Source organism: Camelus bactrianus, chromosome 7 (genome assembly GCF_048773025.1).
Source record: "Camelus bactrianus isolate YW-2024 breed Bactrian camel chromosome 7, ASM4877302v1, whole genome shotgun sequence".
Lineage (NCBI taxonomy): Eukaryota > Metazoa > Chordata > Mammalia > Artiodactyla > Camelidae > Camelus > Camelus bactrianus.
The window spans coordinates 36,276,178-36,293,720 of NC_133545.1; the positions used below are offsets into that span (position 1 = coordinate 36,276,178).

At 42.7% G+C, this 17,543-nt stretch overlaps 1 protein-coding gene across 10 annotated transcripts in view; it reads left to right on the forward strand.

Annotated features, from left to right (window-relative positions):
* The window catches only part of ELMO1 (engulfment and cell motility 1), a 491,764-nt gene extending 481,195 nt beyond the window's left edge, over nucleotides 1-10,569 (forward strand). For 9 of the 10 annotated variants that reach the window (XM_010955409.3, XM_045516965.2, XM_010955408.3 and 6 more), the window contains 2 exons: nucleotides 3,151-3,228; nucleotides 9,136-10,569. In XM_010955409.3, the coding sequence (XP_010953711.1) occupies nucleotides 3,151-3,228; nucleotides 9,136-9,336 (279 nt within the window). In that variant the 3' untranslated portion in view covers nucleotides 9,337-10,569. The remainder of the gene's footprint in view (nucleotides 1-3,150; nucleotides 3,229-9,135) is intronic. The other variant, XM_045516970.2, reaches the window with a different exon arrangement.
* The last annotated feature ends 6,974 nt before the right edge of the window (nucleotides 10,570-17,543 follow it).

The following is a 17,543-nucleotide window of genomic DNA, read 5'->3' on the forward strand; positions in this document are numbered from 1 at the left end:
CCTCCACATAGGGAGGTGGGAGATGTGAATTAGTGGAACAGAGGATAGAAATAAATGGCTCTTGGACATGATTTTTCACTGAATCAAATCCAGGGGGAACGAAAGACCTTACGCAGTAAGTAGCAGAGCCCAGAGCATCAGACGTCTGAGAACACTGTGGTGTGTGACAGGGACCCCCGAGGGGGACGCTGCCCCAGATCCACAGCTGATTGCTCCACCACCTCCTGGCACCTCTCTCCCTCACAGACAGTTTGGACAGGTGGCCGCTTCTGGAGTGTTAGCCCAAGAGGGGCCATCGCCCCAACTTTGCCGCCTGCCTGCTCGAAGTGCTGGAGAGCTGACCTCCACCAATGCCCCAATGACAGCCAGCCAGGGAAGTCAATAAAACTCATTATACGTGATAGCAGCCTTTAATATTTAACGCAGGCATGCGGGGCAGAGAATTAATTCCTCCAGCCCCTCCCAGGCAGCTTTGGCGAAATTAAAGTGGGGATTGACATTCTCATGAATTTCCCATTTCCTGCCTGTATTTATCAGGAATCTAGGTCATGACAGCTCTGCTCATTCACGTCTTTATTGGTATACGCCTTAGAAAGGCAAAGCCCAAAGCTCTCAGCCCCCCTCCTTTTTCTTCCTTCTCCATGCCCTGGGGAAGAGAAAGTGTCACAAAGGACAACCACACTGACACTCTGGTCTCGAGTGACTTCAGCCCGTAGTCAGGAGGCCGCGTCTGCACTCTGATGGTGTTCACACCTGCTGTTGTGAGCAAGGGGATGGCTAGCCACGTGCCTGCCCCAAGCAAAGTGGCCGTCATGGTCCAGCGTCAGCCAGAAACCTGTTGTCAGTTTCACCTTCCTATTGCCCTCCGAAGGTCACCTCGTGCCCCTGTGATGTGCTGACTGCGTACCCAAAAGCAAAGCCCTTTTCTCTCCAGTCTCTCAAGTATGAGTCAGAGAGTTTTCCTAGTGAATGACAGTAAGATTAGTAAATAAATCATTATTTATATCAATATTTCCCATCGAAGAAAAATTTTAATGAATTTATGAGATTAGGGCTTAACATTTTGTTGGAAAAAAAGTTTTTAGTTTTTTGAAATAAGAAAATAATCACCTGTGATCCCAGCACCTTAATATAATCATTTTCATTTCACATGTTCACTGTCAGTCTTCATCCACAGGTGGACATTGTTCATATTTGTGATCAGTATATATATATAATGTTCATTTCTCCTGCTTTTTTCACTGAAGACCAGATTTTTTAAGTATATTGAATGTCTGACTGCATGCATTAATTTGGGTTGCTAATTTGTGATTTTTTTAGTGGTTTACCCAAAGAAGGGAGGACGTTTATTTCACTCATTTAATTTCTCATATTATGTTCTTACAGATAATAACAATATACAGCTTTTGCTTCCTTTTGAATTTTTTTTTAGAGTAACCCCAGGCGTGGCATCCCTGGTTCTTGATATGGATTGCCTTACTGACTGTTTTAAAAGGATGACACCAATTATGTAACCACTGCTAGGGCCCATGACCATTTTCATTATAAACTAAAAGACCCAAAAGAGATGTCAGACTTATGGGAAAATTGTTCTTGTTTGTTTTGGTGAACTCTTTTTTAAAATTATTGATCTTCACTGGGCAGGCTTGCATGGAATCCTAAGGAAGAAAAAATGAAAAATGAACAGGGGGTAGTTTTGCAGAATCGGGCATTCTTTCCTTCACTTGTTTCTATTTCTGGTGAGGCAAGGACGCCATAGGCGTGTGAGATGCTGGGAGGTCTGGGCTCAGAACAAGAGCTACTTTCCCTTCAAGAGGGGACAGACAGCCAGAGGCGAGCCAGACACAGACAGACTCCGCAAGAGCCACAAGTAGCCTGATAGCTGGTTGTGTCATAAGAGGCATCCAGCAAATGTGGAGCCTTCGGGGTTAACTTTGGAAGAATTCTTTAAATAACTCATCTGAAATTCTGAAATTGGGAGACTGACCTCATCATCTTCCTGCCTTCTGTCTTCTGGGGCATTCTTGCTGTGAGTTACTAGCCAAAGGCAAATCCTCTGACAGATGTTGAGGTAGAGAATGATGTGGAGTGATCTGACCCCTAAGAAAATGCCTTGTGGGTGGTTGCTGAGGGTGCAGCCCCGGATCACAGCACGAGGGAAAGGAGCAGTCACCGGCAGTGCCTGATACAGACACAGAGCAGGAAGACAGGCTGGCACATGTGCGTTACAGTGACCCAGAGCGCCGATGTGGACTCACTTGGCTGCTTCCTCCAAATTAGGAAGTGTTAGGGTGCTGAGATCTGCAATGACTCTGTCTTCCGAAGGTTGTACCCTGCTGCCTGCTTAGACCAATGGAATAAGCATTGTACCCAATATTACACAGTGCATACAATTTGAGAAGCATATTTTAACATGCATATTAGACATGACACTGAGTGTCTCAGCCAAGGTCATTCAGCTACAAGGAAGTGACAGTGTCACTTAGTCCTTGGTCCTTTGGGTCTGGCTCACAATCTGTACTCAATAGACACTCACCAACGAATGAACCCAGGTATTCTGACACTTGGGCCCATGCTCTCCTTTATATCTGCAGCTACTACAGGATAAAATCTATGTTTTATGTATCCTTTGCTCTATAGTCATTCAAAGCTCAAAGGATAGGCATGTTACCTACAGATAATGGGTTCATCCAGAGCCTCATTATCTCTTGCATAAATTCTGTGTTTTAGGAAGTTTATACCCCTACGGACATCTGTCTGTTTGGCAGTGACAGAAGGCAGTGCGGCTCCTAATTCTGCCGATTGGGAAAGAGTTTACTGTTTTTCAGTATCTCTTCCAGGAGGGTAGCACAGCTTTGGGGCTGTGTGGCCTTGGACAACTCACTTAACCTCTCTGAGCTTCTTGCCTCTCTGAACACTTGCTACATGCACAGTCCTGAGAATGAAATGAGATGGTTCATGCAGAACAGAGAGAAAGGAATGTGATGTGAACCTTGAAAAGCATGCTCCTTCCTCCCGTCGGCCTCGCCGCTGCGCCTCTTGTCTGGACACATTGGAGGCACTGTTCCAGGTTCAACCTGCAGCCATCTGTAACTGCACAACAAATGTGCCAATCTTCCTCAACGTGGTGTTTTCTCTAATCTCTTGTAGGAGGTGCTTGAACTTGCTTTCTCGATCTTGTATGACTCAAACTGTCAGCTGAACTTCATAGCTCCTGACAAGCATGAGGTAAGGGTCTCAGTGGGGTTCATTTATGAGAAAATGCCATTATTTTCTCTAAAAAAAAAGCAAGCCAGTACAAAATATTGGAAAGAAAGAAATTTCATTTTTAAAAAAGCTTACCTGAGAAAAATCATGAACAAAGGAACATCTTGTTGACTTGCAATAGGATAGAAACCTCTAGAAAAACTGCCAAGTTATAACAGGTTCAACTTCTTACTAGCTTGATCAAGAATTCGTGGTAAAAGAAAAGAATATACAAATGCTTCATCCTCAGGAAGGGCATAATTATTAACCCAGAGGAAGTATCAGCCCTCATTATAGCTTTGGTTTTCATTGAATATTTAGTTTTGGGTCAGAATTTTCCCATAATAAACTTGTTTCTATTCTTTAAAACATTTGATGAAGTAGGTTTTCTACCATGTTTCTTTAAGTTATTTTAAGAGGCTTAGGGCTGTCTCTGCTGTTGGAATTTTATTTTTGAGATGCTTTTATTCCCTTTTGACATCTTGTTATATGTATAATTTGTTTCACTTCTTGAAGTATGCTGTCAGCTATATTTAAGATATTTAGCATAAATCTAGGAAAATGCATTTGTCTGATGAAGTAGCAACTATGGTTGATTTAACTTTCTTGTAAACTAGAACCCACCATCATGCTTGAAACTCTTTTTTTAGATGATACCATTCAAATTTTTGTCATGCATGTGGTTGCATAAAAGCTTTTAGAGAGGAAGGAACATTTTAATAGAATTTGAATTTTGTTCCTCGTTTCCCCTAGGAGACTTAGCTCGTTTAGAAGTTATTCTGTATTTGGTTTTCACTGGTTTGAAGCTTTTGAATAAAATTGTACATCCCAAAGAGAGAAGAAAGATTAGATGCAAATCCTGCATTTAGAATGGTGCTTAAATATAATTCTGTGTTATTTGACATTTAATTCACAGAAGGGGATGACTTTGTCTTCATCTTCCTGACAATAGATACTGTGTCCTACTGTTTTCTCTTTTTAAATAAAATTTCAGTTGTACACAGGCCACCGTATTCAAGATATATACAGGTGTATAGGAAACTACCTAAAATAGTAGGACTGTGAATGCTGTTTAAACCTATGCAAGGCTGTTTTTCCCAGTATACATTAATTTCAGATAAGGATAAATGTTCTAGGACTGCCAAATTTTTATTCATATCTGCCACCATTTTTCATTTCTTCAGACCACTCCCAGACCTATTACCTCATATTATTTGCATAATCACCCCATACAATGGAAAGTTCTATTACAGATATCCTCATTTATCAAAGGAGGAGAGAGAGGCCGCCCAAGATTGAAGACCTCAGCGATAGAAAATATAATAGTAATTATAACTGCAAGACCCTGTCCCAGGCACCATGCAATGCTTTTATGTACTTCACCTCACTTAATCCTCACTGTATAACTATAAAAAATCTCAACTAATGTTATTCCCATTTTATAAAAAAGGGAAATGGGACCCAGAGAGGTTAAGAAACTCGTCCAAGATCAAAGCAGTAGTAAGTAGTAAGTGACAGAGCTGGGAGTTAAACCATGGTGGTCTTGCTCCAGAAGCGCCGCCTCCTTGGCCCTGGCGCTGTGTAGCTTGGAAGGAAAAAGCAGGACCTGGACTCACGACTTCCTGCCAGTGCCCATCACCCAGCTTCAGCAATCAGCTCACGGCCAGTGGGGTGTCACTTGTACTCTCACCCACACCCAGCAGCTACACCCCCAGATTATTCTGGAGCACATCCAGCTGTCATCATTTTTGTTGTTGCTGGGTTTTCTTTTAATTAAAGTACAGTTGATTTACAATGTTGTGTCAGTTTCTGGTATACTGGAATCTTAAAAAAAGGACACAAATAAACTTATTTACAAAACAGAAACAGAAAAACAAGTTTGCTTTCACATAGAAAACAAACTTATGGTTATGGGGTGGGGGGAGGGAGTGGGGAGGGATAAATTTGGAGTTTGGGATTAGCAGATACAAACTACTATATACAGAATAGATGAACAAAAGGCCCTACTGTAGTGCACAGGGAGCTGTATTCAACAGTTTTCATTTCATTTGTAAATATTCCCCTGTGCATCTCTAAGTAATAAAGAGTCCACTTTGAAACATAACTACAATACCATTATCACACTCAATTTTATAATGTTTTAATATCACAATATGAAATTTTCAGATTTCTCCAGCTTTCTCAGTTCCGTACTTTTTTTCTTTTATACTTTGTTCAAATCACAATCCAAATAAGATCCATATATAGCAATTGGTTCACATGTTTCTTTAGTTTCCTCGAATCCATGGGTTCCTCCTGGTCTCTCTTTCCTTCTCATGAACATGTGCATGTGCCCTTTTTTTCTTGCAATTTAGTAGATAAATAACAAGCACCTACTGTATAGCACAGGGAACTATATTCAATTTCTTGTAATGAGCCATAGTGGAAAAGAAACTGAAAAAAAATGTACATGTATGTATATATATGTATAACTGAATTGCTTTGCTGTATACATTGTATACAACTAACATTGTGTATACAACTAACATTGTAAATCAACTACACTTCAATGAAAAGTAAGAATTAAAAAAAAAGAAAAAGCTCATCTATTTGGTAGCATTGCAAATAGTCTAGATTTTGCTGATTTTAATTCTGTGTATTAGTTTCCTGTGGCTCCTGTAACAAATGACCACAAATTTAGAGGCTTCAAACAACACAAATTTATTATTTCACAATTCTGGAGATCAGAAGTTGGATGCAGGTCTTTCTGGGCTAAATTTAATGTATTAGCAGAGCTGAACTCCTTTCTGGACCGGAGATAATCCATCTCCTCACCCTTCCCACTTCTTGAGGTCACCTGCATCCCTTGGCTCATTCCTCACCTCCATCCATCTACAGTAATGGCAGGTTGAGTCCTCATGCCGCATCCTCTGACCTCCTCTTCCACACCCCAGTCTCCCGCTCTCTGCCACTTCTCTCTCTCACTCCTATTCTCTTTTCCTCTCCCACTTTTAAGGACCTTTGTGACCACCATTTGGACCACATTGGGACCACCTAGATTATCCCAGTTAAGATCCCTATGTTAAGGTCAGATGGTTAGCAATCTTAACGCCCTTTGCCATGTAACCTGACTCATAGGTTCCAGGGATTAGGACATGATCTTATTTAAAAGGAGGGTATTACTCTGCTCACCACAGCCTGCACTATCATTTCACAAGTTTATCTGTCTCCTGCATTTCCGATTAAGTGGTAGTTAGACGATTAATCACATTCAGGCTCAGCTTTAAGCAGCAGTGGTATCATATTCTTCCACGATGTCCAGTTGTCCCTCTTATGGGGATGTTTACAGCCATTAATGACTATTGCCTAGATCCTTGGATCCATTAGACTTTGGAAAAGGTTGATATTCCAAGTCTGTTATTCCTTCTTCATTTGTTAATGGGATAGTTACATAAAGAGAAACTGGACTTACCAATTATTTGGTTACCCTGAGGTTATACGGTGTATATATGCTAAGCAGGATAAACATTTGATTCCCTTTACTGCTTTACAAAGTAATGAGCATCTTCCATAGGAGACCAATGAGGGTTTTTTTTTTTTTGGTGTTTATCATTATGAAGTTATGGATTTAAACATATTTGTGTTTCAATAGGGTGTAGTTATTGTCATTATCAGTGTCCAAATTAACCCATCTAAAGAAGCAAGAACCCCTTCTGGTTGGCTTCTGAGTCCTATAGACGAATGTCTTTGACAACTTTCAGGCATTCTGGCACAACAAGATATTCCAGGTTTATCTCATACATTCCCTGCCTTTTCTCTCTGGAGCTTTGGCTCCTTTTGGTAGTAAGCAACCAGAATCTAGACATCAGGTGTACCTATGACTACTTGGTTGGCCATTATAATTAGACCTTTTTGTACAGAGCTTGACGCTATGCTTTTTTTTAAGACAAAATACATCATATGTTCATATTGATATTTCCCACTCAGATTCAGTACTACAGAATTTTTATTTATTGGTTGATGTACTTTTTAATAAAATTTTCTGTGCTTGCTGCTTCTCAAAAGAAAAGCACCACGGAAGTGTTCCTGTGGGTTAAATTAATCTGTACTAGGAAGCTAGCCAGGACTGAGAAGGCTGTGTACAAAGAGCAGTAATCCCTAGCACTTAGGGATTTACAATCAAACAGTGTCGGAGCTGGAAGGGGCCTTAAAGAGCCTGGAGTTCAGTGGTGCCCATGCCCGGAGGTACATCAGAATTAGCCGGAAGCTTTTCTAAATAAAATTGCCCGACCCAAGATCTACAAGATCAGGATATGCAGGGTAGGACCTAGGTATCCCCTTTTATCAAGGTTATTTATGAGGAAATGAATGTGTTAGATGTTTTCAGAATCTATCTAAGGTACTCATGAGGACACTCATAGTTCCAGAAATCCCTTAGCACTCAACTGATGTTTAGAGGAATTAAAACGCTTTGGCTGAGATCACATAGCCCAGGCAGAACCAAAGTTCTACAGTTCAGGACTGTACCACTCAGACACAGGTCTCATAATACACCCATGGTATACCTCCTCGGCTTAAAAAGTGGTGCCACCGATGGGCATCATGGTAAATTTCTATCACATCACTATGACTTGAGATCTGTATAGTGCTTGCCGTCTTGTAGTACTTTATGTTGAGATCTGCTGTCATATTCTGGACCGTAGCCCAGGTAACCATGGTGCAAAGGACAAGCTAAGTAGGGTCTGGAATTGCAGCTTGACCCAGGGAGAGCAGGAGAGGAGGGAATCTAGAGCACATTCTAGAAGGAAGTCCAGTGTGACAGGAAGAGTAGAGAAATTGCTATCAAGGAAGTCCTGTATAGAATTAGAACCTCCTAAAAGGTGAGCAAAGCACAGCATCCGGCAAGGTTTCTGAGATGCTGGCAGCAGAGGCTAGTTCTTCCACCAGGTATCATGGCTCTGACACCAGGGCAGGGCAGGGCTTCAGTCTCTGGGAAGGAAGCTGACAAGAGCAAGGCAGGTCCTCAGATAAACAGAGCACAGTTCGTTTCCTCAAGGAGTTCATCATCTACTGGAGAGGCAAAGGGCAAGATTAATTTTAACAAGAGGGGAAGAACCAAATTCTTAGGTGGGTACTATGGAGTGCTTTTGAAAGCCGGTGATGTCCCCAGGGATCGGGCTCCAGAGACCTGGAGGAGAAAAACCCTGGAAACTGGAGACCCAGGTGGAAGAGGTTCCCAGACAGGCAGCCGAGTCACCTTCTATTAAGATCACCCAATAATTTTATCCATTTTCCCCACCAGACATTGGGCTGCACGTGGCTATTTCCTAGACCTTTTGCTGGGAAATGCCATTGGCTACCATTGGCTCCAGGGTGGGATTGGGTTGTCATTGTGAGCACTAGGAATCTGGTCGGATAGGCAGCGATTAGCTGCTAGACCAAGGACCAAGCTTGGAGTCAGGACAGAAGCAAGCTTGACCTGATGTTGAGTCCAGGGGTGCTGGGAGTTATTCTACCAATACCTTAATGTCATACACTCACTGGTGGGATGTTAGAGATATTATGTTGCACAAGCATGGAGAACTCAGATCCTCCTGCTGTCACCTAGAGGGGCATTATTTGCACAAAAGAGTGCAGGCACTGGAGGCAGATTGCATGAGTTCAAATCCTACCCACTCCATGTACTATCAGGTGGGTTAACGTCTCATTGCCTCAGTTCCCTCATCTGGAAAACAGAGATGCTAACAGAAGTGTCACCTTTACAGAGAGGCTGTGAATATTAAATGATGATGTAGGCAAAGCACTTAGCACAGAGCCTAGCCCACGTTGGGTAATCAGTAAATGTTAGCTGTTGTGATTCCTCTTGTAATTGTCATCGGTAGTTCTCATTGTCACCTCCTTTCCCACCAGTACTGTATCTGGACGGACGGGCTGAACGCGCTGCTGGGGAAAGACATGATGAGTGACCTGACGCGGAATGACTTGGACACCCTGCTCAGCATGGAAATTAAGCTCCGCCTCCTAGACCTGGAAAACATTCAGATCCCCGATGCACCTCCACCCATCCCCAAGGAGCCCAGCAACTATGACTTCGTCTATGACTGTAACTGAAGTGCCGGGCCCAGAAGCACCCCCTCCGAAACTGGAAAACCTAGCTAACAAGAGAGAAGAATGAAAAGACACCCACGCCTTGGAATCCCCTTGTGGTAGAGGAAAGCTGGGGGTCAGCACTTCCTCTGGCCTGGCCTCTAGCCCCCGCATTCTCCTGCCCCTCCCCGGCACCTTGCTCACCGCCCTGATTCTGTTTCTAGACTCCATTGCTTTAGGTCGCCTCCCGTTGCTGCAGTCTAAGGTGAGAGAAGAGCAAAGCCCACCGCCGCTAAGAGAGCCAAAGGGCCCCTCCATCCTAATGCCGGCAGCAAGCCCTCCCCTCCTGGAGTGTGGAAGCCAGCAGCACCGGACTGCCCCCAAACCTGCAGCCCGTCCCCGGGGCGTGCCCCAGGGCCTGTGTCTGGAAGAAACAGTCTCGCTACTTTAGAGAAGACCAAACACCACCTCCTCGTTCCCCTTCTCTCTCGGGTCTGCTTCCACCATCAGTTCTATGTGAACTGAAATCTGCTTCCAGATCTCCTCCCTCCCCCATCCCTGTCTCCGCCTGCCCTGTTCCTCTCTGGTTCCAAGAGCAGCAGCGGCAGCCTCAACCTAGTTCTCGCCCGCGCGGGGTCTCCCCGACACAGTCCGCAGGTCCCATGCCCACTTCACGTCTGCCCTGTGCCTGGGACCACCTGTCTCGCCCCCAGCTAGTCTTAGGCTTCCTCTCCGGCCCCAGCCCCGACCTGCCTTCTTCATCGCCACGCACCCTTCCAGCCCCTTAGCTGAAGGCGCAGATGGTGAAATCAGTCGGCATGCTCCATCTCTAATCTACTGAACGCCTTCGTGGTAGGCAGCTGCTGTCTAAGGGTTTGGTGGTCCTTTTCCCGGGGGTTCTGCTGCAACAGGTTTCACAAGATGGTCAAGCTGTCAGGCATCCACGTTTACATCATTGTAATTATTACAGGTATTGACGATTTGCAAGGGTTCCGGGTTGTTGGTTTGGGGGGTTTTTTTGGTTTGTTTTTTTGGTTTCGTTTTTTGTTTTGTTTTGGTTTTTTTTTTTTTTTTTGGCTTTGTTTTTGTACAAAAGAGTCTAACATTTTTTGCCAAACAGATATATATTTAATGAAAAGAAGAGATACATAATGTGTGGACTTTCCAGGATTTTTTTTTAATTATTTTAATCCTAAACATCTTCCTGAGAATAACATTCCCCTAAACATGCTGTGGAATAAAATTAATTATGATGAATGGGGAGCTGGTGTTTTGATTTGGTAATTGAAGTTCCTGCTGCTCAGTCATCAGCATCACCTGCAAGCTTGTTAGAAATGCAGGCTCTTAAGCCTGATCCCAGACATGCAGAATCAGGTATCACATGATACCCGATTTACCGTAAAATTTGAGAAGCCCAGGCCTAGGGGACTCTTGACCATTGCCAGGCCACCATAGGCTGTGAGCATCAGTAAGGAATGATCCTTCTAAGACCATCTCCAGTCATCTAGAAAATCAGCCCCACCAGGTAAAAATATGATCTATTCATTTTACACTGTTGCTTCCTGACCATGACTTTCTCTATCATTTTTTTTCCTTCCTTATCATTATATAAGTTATGGAACTGACCAAATTAAACACATCACACTTCAAAGGAGCACATTTAGCAATGGAAAAGAGTGAAAACCCATAGACCAGAAATACATTTAGCCAGAACTAAATAAATGTAACTATGAATTAATAAAATATGGGTCAGAACCCAGCAAAGGATTTTTCTGAGGTTAGTACCATTGGAGGCGTATTTGGACCATAAACTCCGAGGGCTGGAAGGGAGGTCAGAAAGGTCCAAGAGATGTGGAATTCACAGCACACGCCACTCTGGACTTGCAACAGAAGTGTTAGGTGCTTTCAGGTCACTGCCCTTTACCATCACCAAAATGTGCAATTACAGATTGATCTGGGCTGAGACGGCATGGTCCAGAGCCCTCCATAAATTGCAGGAGGAAACTCCTTTATAATCCATAGTAATGCCCAAGTGATTATACTTCCCATTAGAGCACTCACTCCTGAGTGTCGAATTGATGCTTCCTTTACATTAAGCTTTGATGATATTAACACGGATGTCTTTCATGTCAGGAGCATTTATTGATGTACCCATCATCCTAATAAAATGATAAAGGTTAGGTAAAAGAAAGCAGACAAGAGTCATACCATTTTATACTTAGGAGGTACCAGACGCCATCCACGAAAAGGGGACTTCTTTGGACCAAGATATCCGAGGTCCTGGGACTCCAAGTTTAAGAGACTGATTTGTCATATGACTCCTGCTGGGAAGAACCAGCCCCTCTCTCTTCTAGTGCTCCTGCTTTGGTGCATTAAATAGAAACTAACCTTTTCGGGGGCTATTAAAGAGAGCATTCTGTTACTTCCCCTTAGACACTCTGCCCGAGGACTGGTGGGATCCTGAGAGTGTGACATCATTCCTTCATTTTGTGGCAATATGGTGCAGGGTTGCCATCTGCATCTGGCCGCTTCATCTTCTCAACCTAGGCTGCCCAACAAGGCTACTTTCCCAGCCGGTGAGCCTCCCACCTCCAGCTCAGCTCCTGTTGCCACAGGTCTCTAAGCCTGGAAAAATCAGCCAAAGCCAAGGGAGCACTGAAGGAGGAAGCCCAGTTTTGTCATTAGGTCTAAGCTGCGGTCTAAGCTGCATTCTCCAATTCAGCTTTACCTGGAATAAAACTGATTATTGAATTTTAACCTACTGTTACTTTAATTCTTTTTCTTATTCTTATTCAGAACTTGTAGGAAGGCCTCTCAAACTCAACAATGGCTACTAAGGTAGGAAAATCCAATGATCATTGCAGAAGGCTGAATGTTTCTTGAGTCTACTTGCATATCCATTCTAAGCCATCTTCCAGTTATCAACTACAGCATGTCCCATTCATCAGCTCTTATAATAAACTGAGCAGTTGTCCCATTGACATACATGCCTTTTATCTACTTTGTTTTAGTTATGAAATACTTACAATTAATATAAACCTTTAGCTTTAAGGAAGTAAAATATTCATACACTAATCAAAAACATGCTGAGGACTAGACACTAGGAATGCAATGAGAATAAAATTTGTCAAGTCAGGAAAGTTACAATCAAGTAATCTAGTCAAATATAGAATGAAATAATTGTGGCACAGTGTGGAAATGATATCATATAAATATGTACAGGGCAGAGTAGTAGAAAGAGGTTGTGCTCAACACCTTTGAAAATGGAGTAAGGAAAATGAAGAGAGGAGTAGAAACTTGAATTATGTCTTGAAAGAGAGATGTTCACCATGCAAGAGATAAACATTCCCACTAGAGCAAAACATTCAAACAGAGCTTGGAGGCATGAAAACTGGTGACGATTCAAGAATCTAGAAAGCAATCAGTGTGGCTGGTACATAGGATGCATATGGAAGAGCAAGGGAGAGGAGACTGCAAAGAATGTAAGAGGCACAAATCATGAGAATCCTGAGATGGTTGGCCGGGGACTTTTACTTGAAGGCAAAAGAGGAGTGTGGTTGGATCTGCTGTTCAGAAATATCACAACCACAAAATGTCCACATAGAGGGAAGATTGGAGTAGGAGACATTGAAAGAAGAGAGATGAGCAAGAAGACGAGCCACATGGTCCTAAGCAAGAACCATTTGAGCCCAGACTTCAGTGTAAGCAATGGGAAAGGTAGGAGAGCAGAGTAAAGACATCAAAGAGCAGAGTTAGCTTCATTTTTCAGGGAAGGAGAGAGGATGCCAATGACTCCTGAGTTTCTGGAATGGTGAGCGAGCAGATAGCAGAGCTGTTACCTAAAATCAGGAAGAGAGGAGGAAAGGAAGACTAGGAAACGATAACGAGGGGAGATCATGAGACAGTGAGTTCGTTGGACTTCTCCAATGAAAGAAATGAGATCTTAGGCAAGTCATTTAAACACTGTGAGCCTTTGACCTCACTCATAAAATGGAAATCACATGATTTGAGAAGCCTGTGGGTAAGGGGGCTGGAAACTCAACGCTCAATAAGTAAATCCCCTGCCTTCCCTCTGGTCCCCTCTCCATCCACGCCAGCCCCTCCCCTCAAATCCTCTCCTTTGTGCTACATGGTGGTTGAGTCAATGATCTCTAGTATATTTCACACTTAAATGGCATGTTTCAACCAATTCAGCCTGTTGTCTGAAAAAGAAAAATAGCTAAGGAAAGGAAGAAAGGAGAAAAGTTTAATTTTGAACATACTCTTGAAATAAGGATCCGAGATAACTTGCAATAAAACTACAATTTAAAATAAATTGGGGGGGGGATGTATGGTATAATCCCATATGAGAATATAGTTATATCCTATATTTTTCTTTTAGTATAATTTCCTCCTTTTATGACAATAAAATATAAAATGAACATTTCAAGTTAAGTGGGTTTTTTAAGTTCAGAAAAATAATCAGAACACATCCAAATGAAGGAAGGAAAATAACTCTACCAGAAATGTGATGTGAAGATAGTTAATACACTTGAACTAAATCTAAATCTGGGCTTCCTGGCAGTCAGTGTAAATAAGGAAGCAAATTGGGATACATAACTCTCATTTTTTTTTTTTTTTGTTAAAGGTCTGTCCCCTCATAAGAAAACATCTTTTCCCAGGCACCACATTTTGGAGAGGACATGCTATTAAAAGTACTTAGCACCTTCAGTAGACACTTCTTAGCAGCGGCTATTTGTCTCCCTGTTATGTGGAATGAAAGGAGTTACCCCTGCAGCCCCTTGAGGGCTGAAAGCAAACAGGTACCAGAGAAGGGACCTTCTGAATGCTGGAGTGAGTTTAGGGACAAAGCAAAAGAAGAATCAGAAGAGGAAGCAGAGCAAGCAAGGGACGCTCGGCCAGAGAAGGAGGTTAAGGAAGGCACGGGTAGATTCAGGGCTGGGAAGGGGGCTGGGCAGAAGAGCAGAATTCGGAAACCAGATCCCCGTGAACCTTCCTCAGGCACTCACTCTGCACCATGCACATGGCACAGGGATAGAAAAGTGAACAGAAGTGAGTCTGCCTTCCAGAGGCTCATAGTCTAGAACAGGAAAGACAGACAAAGAAATGCAACCCATGGGCGCTGGAAAAGAGGTGAAACTTGATCATTATTGCAAAGGACAGGGGAGAAAAAGGCAAAAGGATATATTTTTGAAGCCTAATACATAAATACAAAAATAGAAGTAAAACCAAAGCTTTCTCAGACTGCCCAAAAAAGCAAAATCTGGACAAATGCTGGCTACAAGATATCTACCTAAAATCAAATGACATAGAATAATTGAAAAGACAGAGATGGGCAAGATACACCAGCAAATACAAAGTCACAGTGGTGCATATGGGGAGAAGAGACGGTAGGGAAGGAACAAATAAGATTTAGACAAGTAAAGCTGAATATAAAAAGCTATGGGAAAGAGTGATTTTGTAATACTGACATCATTTACCATGTTAATATGACTGGCAGGAACATCTAATACCATCTGCAAACCAGTAGAGGGGCTCTCAGCAGAACCTGACCTAACTGACACCCTGGTCCTGGGCTTCCAAGCCCTATAATTGTGAGAAATAAACTTCTGTTGTCATAAGACACCTCATCTGTGGTATTTTGTTATAGCAGCCTGAGCAGACTAAGACACAAGGTTTGTAGCTCACTTTCAATAAATAAGCTCTAGTTTGATGATATTCCATTTAAAATATGTCACTTTTATAGTTCCCTAAATGTGTTTTGACAGTCCATCAAACAAGACCTTACTGAATTTGGAGAGTATTTTTGCATACTTAAAACTTCAGAACACAATGTATTTCATTTTTTTATTTTATTTTATTTTATTTTATTTTAACATTATTTTATTTCATTTTTAGAAACTCGTAATGCTATTGACAAAAATTCTAAGAGATTTAGCAAGGTCTGATGCTACTAAATATAATTTAAAAAAAAAAAACGCACAAAATACAACACCAAAAAAAATAATATGAGAGAGAAACGGGGTGGGAGGGGAGAAAGATACAGAGAGAGAGTGAATGTACATATATGTAAAGGAAAAGCCTAACTTGTGGGTGATATCATGGTTGCACAGTTGTTAAGAAAATATAAGCTGTAAAATCCTGTGTCAAATTCCAGTTTCGACGCTTGCTAGCTGTGTGACCTAAAGTAAGTTATTTCCTGGTTTGTAAAGCTTTGTCTATGCCATTCTTTTACAACTATTAAAGGATTATACTAAATTATGTTTGCAAGTTTCACAGGCCAGTGTCTTGAGTATAGTAAATACTTTAAAAATAGTGAATAGTAAATACTCACAGCTAAACCTTTCTGATGCCAAAAATTGCACACACGTCCACTGTGGGTCCCTCTGAGTTTGAGAATCAGTTCACACTCCATCCCTCCTCCCAGGCTAGCTGCTGACCATGTGGATCTTACGGTTAACTCTAACCTTCACACTTTTCCCCAGTGAACTGCTTGCTGTTAAGTCTTATTTCCACTATTCAGATCTTGCCCCTACCTTCCTGTGTGGGAGTGGCAGATGTTGAACAAGTGGGACAGACCCTGGATGTTACCTGGACAACCAGGATCAATGGCCCAACCTGCAGGAATCGAGCTAAAAGTGGAAACTGAGTCAACGTGCAGGAGTCAGGCAGAACCAGCAGGCATGAGAGCAAGGTCAGGAGCTCTGGGTATTTCATGTGACTCTGGGAATAATGGGGAGCTCTCTGTAACTGCCTTTATTGGACAAGAAGAGTGTGGTGCCTGTGTGGTTCTGCTCATCATTTACTGATCACCTGGTTGGCAGACATTGTGCCATACGCTTTTTTTGATTACACCATTTACCTCTCCAGGGGGCTGGCAATGCTACCTATTTTGCAGGCGGAAAGTCCAAAGCTCAGAGAGTTTAGGTGACTACCCAAGGTCACACAGCGAGGAAAGAGTTGAATCTGGGGCTTTCTCTGACTCCATGGGTTCTCTTGACTCAAAAGGACAATGCGTGATGGACCTTCACCATCTGAAGTTCATGCTATTCATTTTGTTTTGTCCTAAATTCAGGACTTCACATTTCTCTTCTTGATGAGGAAAGTAGGCCATCACATTTTGTGTTTCCTTATCTCTGACACGTTAGGCTTCTCTAAGCTTTATGAGCTGTGTGCTGTCCCCCATCCTACTTCACTGTCCTGCAGGCCCTGTCATGGCCCCTCAGCCCATGCATCACCTGTTCAGCCTCACACCTGAGCAATTCTCTACAGATGCATCAGTTCTAGGTCTTCCACCAGGGATCTGTAATGCGTTAACCTGGTCATAAGTTGTAAGAGAATTTCCACGCTCTTCTTAAAATTCCCTACAAACCTTGATTTATTTATCTTGGCGTCAACAACCCTCTTCTTCCTGGCTCACCTCTCTCCTTTACATTTGCTGTTAGATAAAGTTTTTAGCGACCTCCCCCATTTTCTCTGAGATCATTGTGGTCCTTGAAAGCTGTCAGGGTGGTTCTTTAAGGTTAGATTCCAAAGCATATACCCAGAACTTGTGAGGAATTCCTCCAAATACAAAAGAGAGCTGTCCATTTGCTTTTTCAGCAAGTGCCATCAGATCACTCCCTGTGAAAAGCAGCATCCATGCATTTCCCCTAAAAGTCCTCATTACAAACTAGTGGCCTTTGGAGAAGTAAGACCATTCCTTCTGAAGACTGGATTTTGCATTTCCCTGTTTACATCTGGAGAAGAGCCATATGCTATCACTGCAGAATGCAAAGCAGAAGAGGGAGTAAGAGCCAGGATGGGAGTGGAGCTTCGTACCCCAGCAGGGCCAGCTATGGAGCAGCATTGCCGCACTGGCGCATTGGCCAGCTTCGTGCGGCTCTCCAACAGCAAGCACCCAAGGCTGACGCTGCCTCTGAAGAGGCATGTCACGTGTTCCTTCTGCCCCGTACTGGGCTGTTTCCCGCACCACTGTGAGTGGACTGAGGAAAAATGAACAGTCATACGTGCAATTTCATTTGGCCCGAGTCATTTCAACATCTGTAAAGCAACCAAGAATTCATCCATCACATAATAAAGTCATTATTGAAGCAGCTGTTACCCAGACACGACTCTCAGCTGGGGCGGTGGGAGAGCAATTTATCTCATAGCAGCTGCTTGCCCACGTCTAACTTGCGATTTACAGAGGAGACATCCTCAGAATATAAGGTTCAGGCAGATGTGTTGAA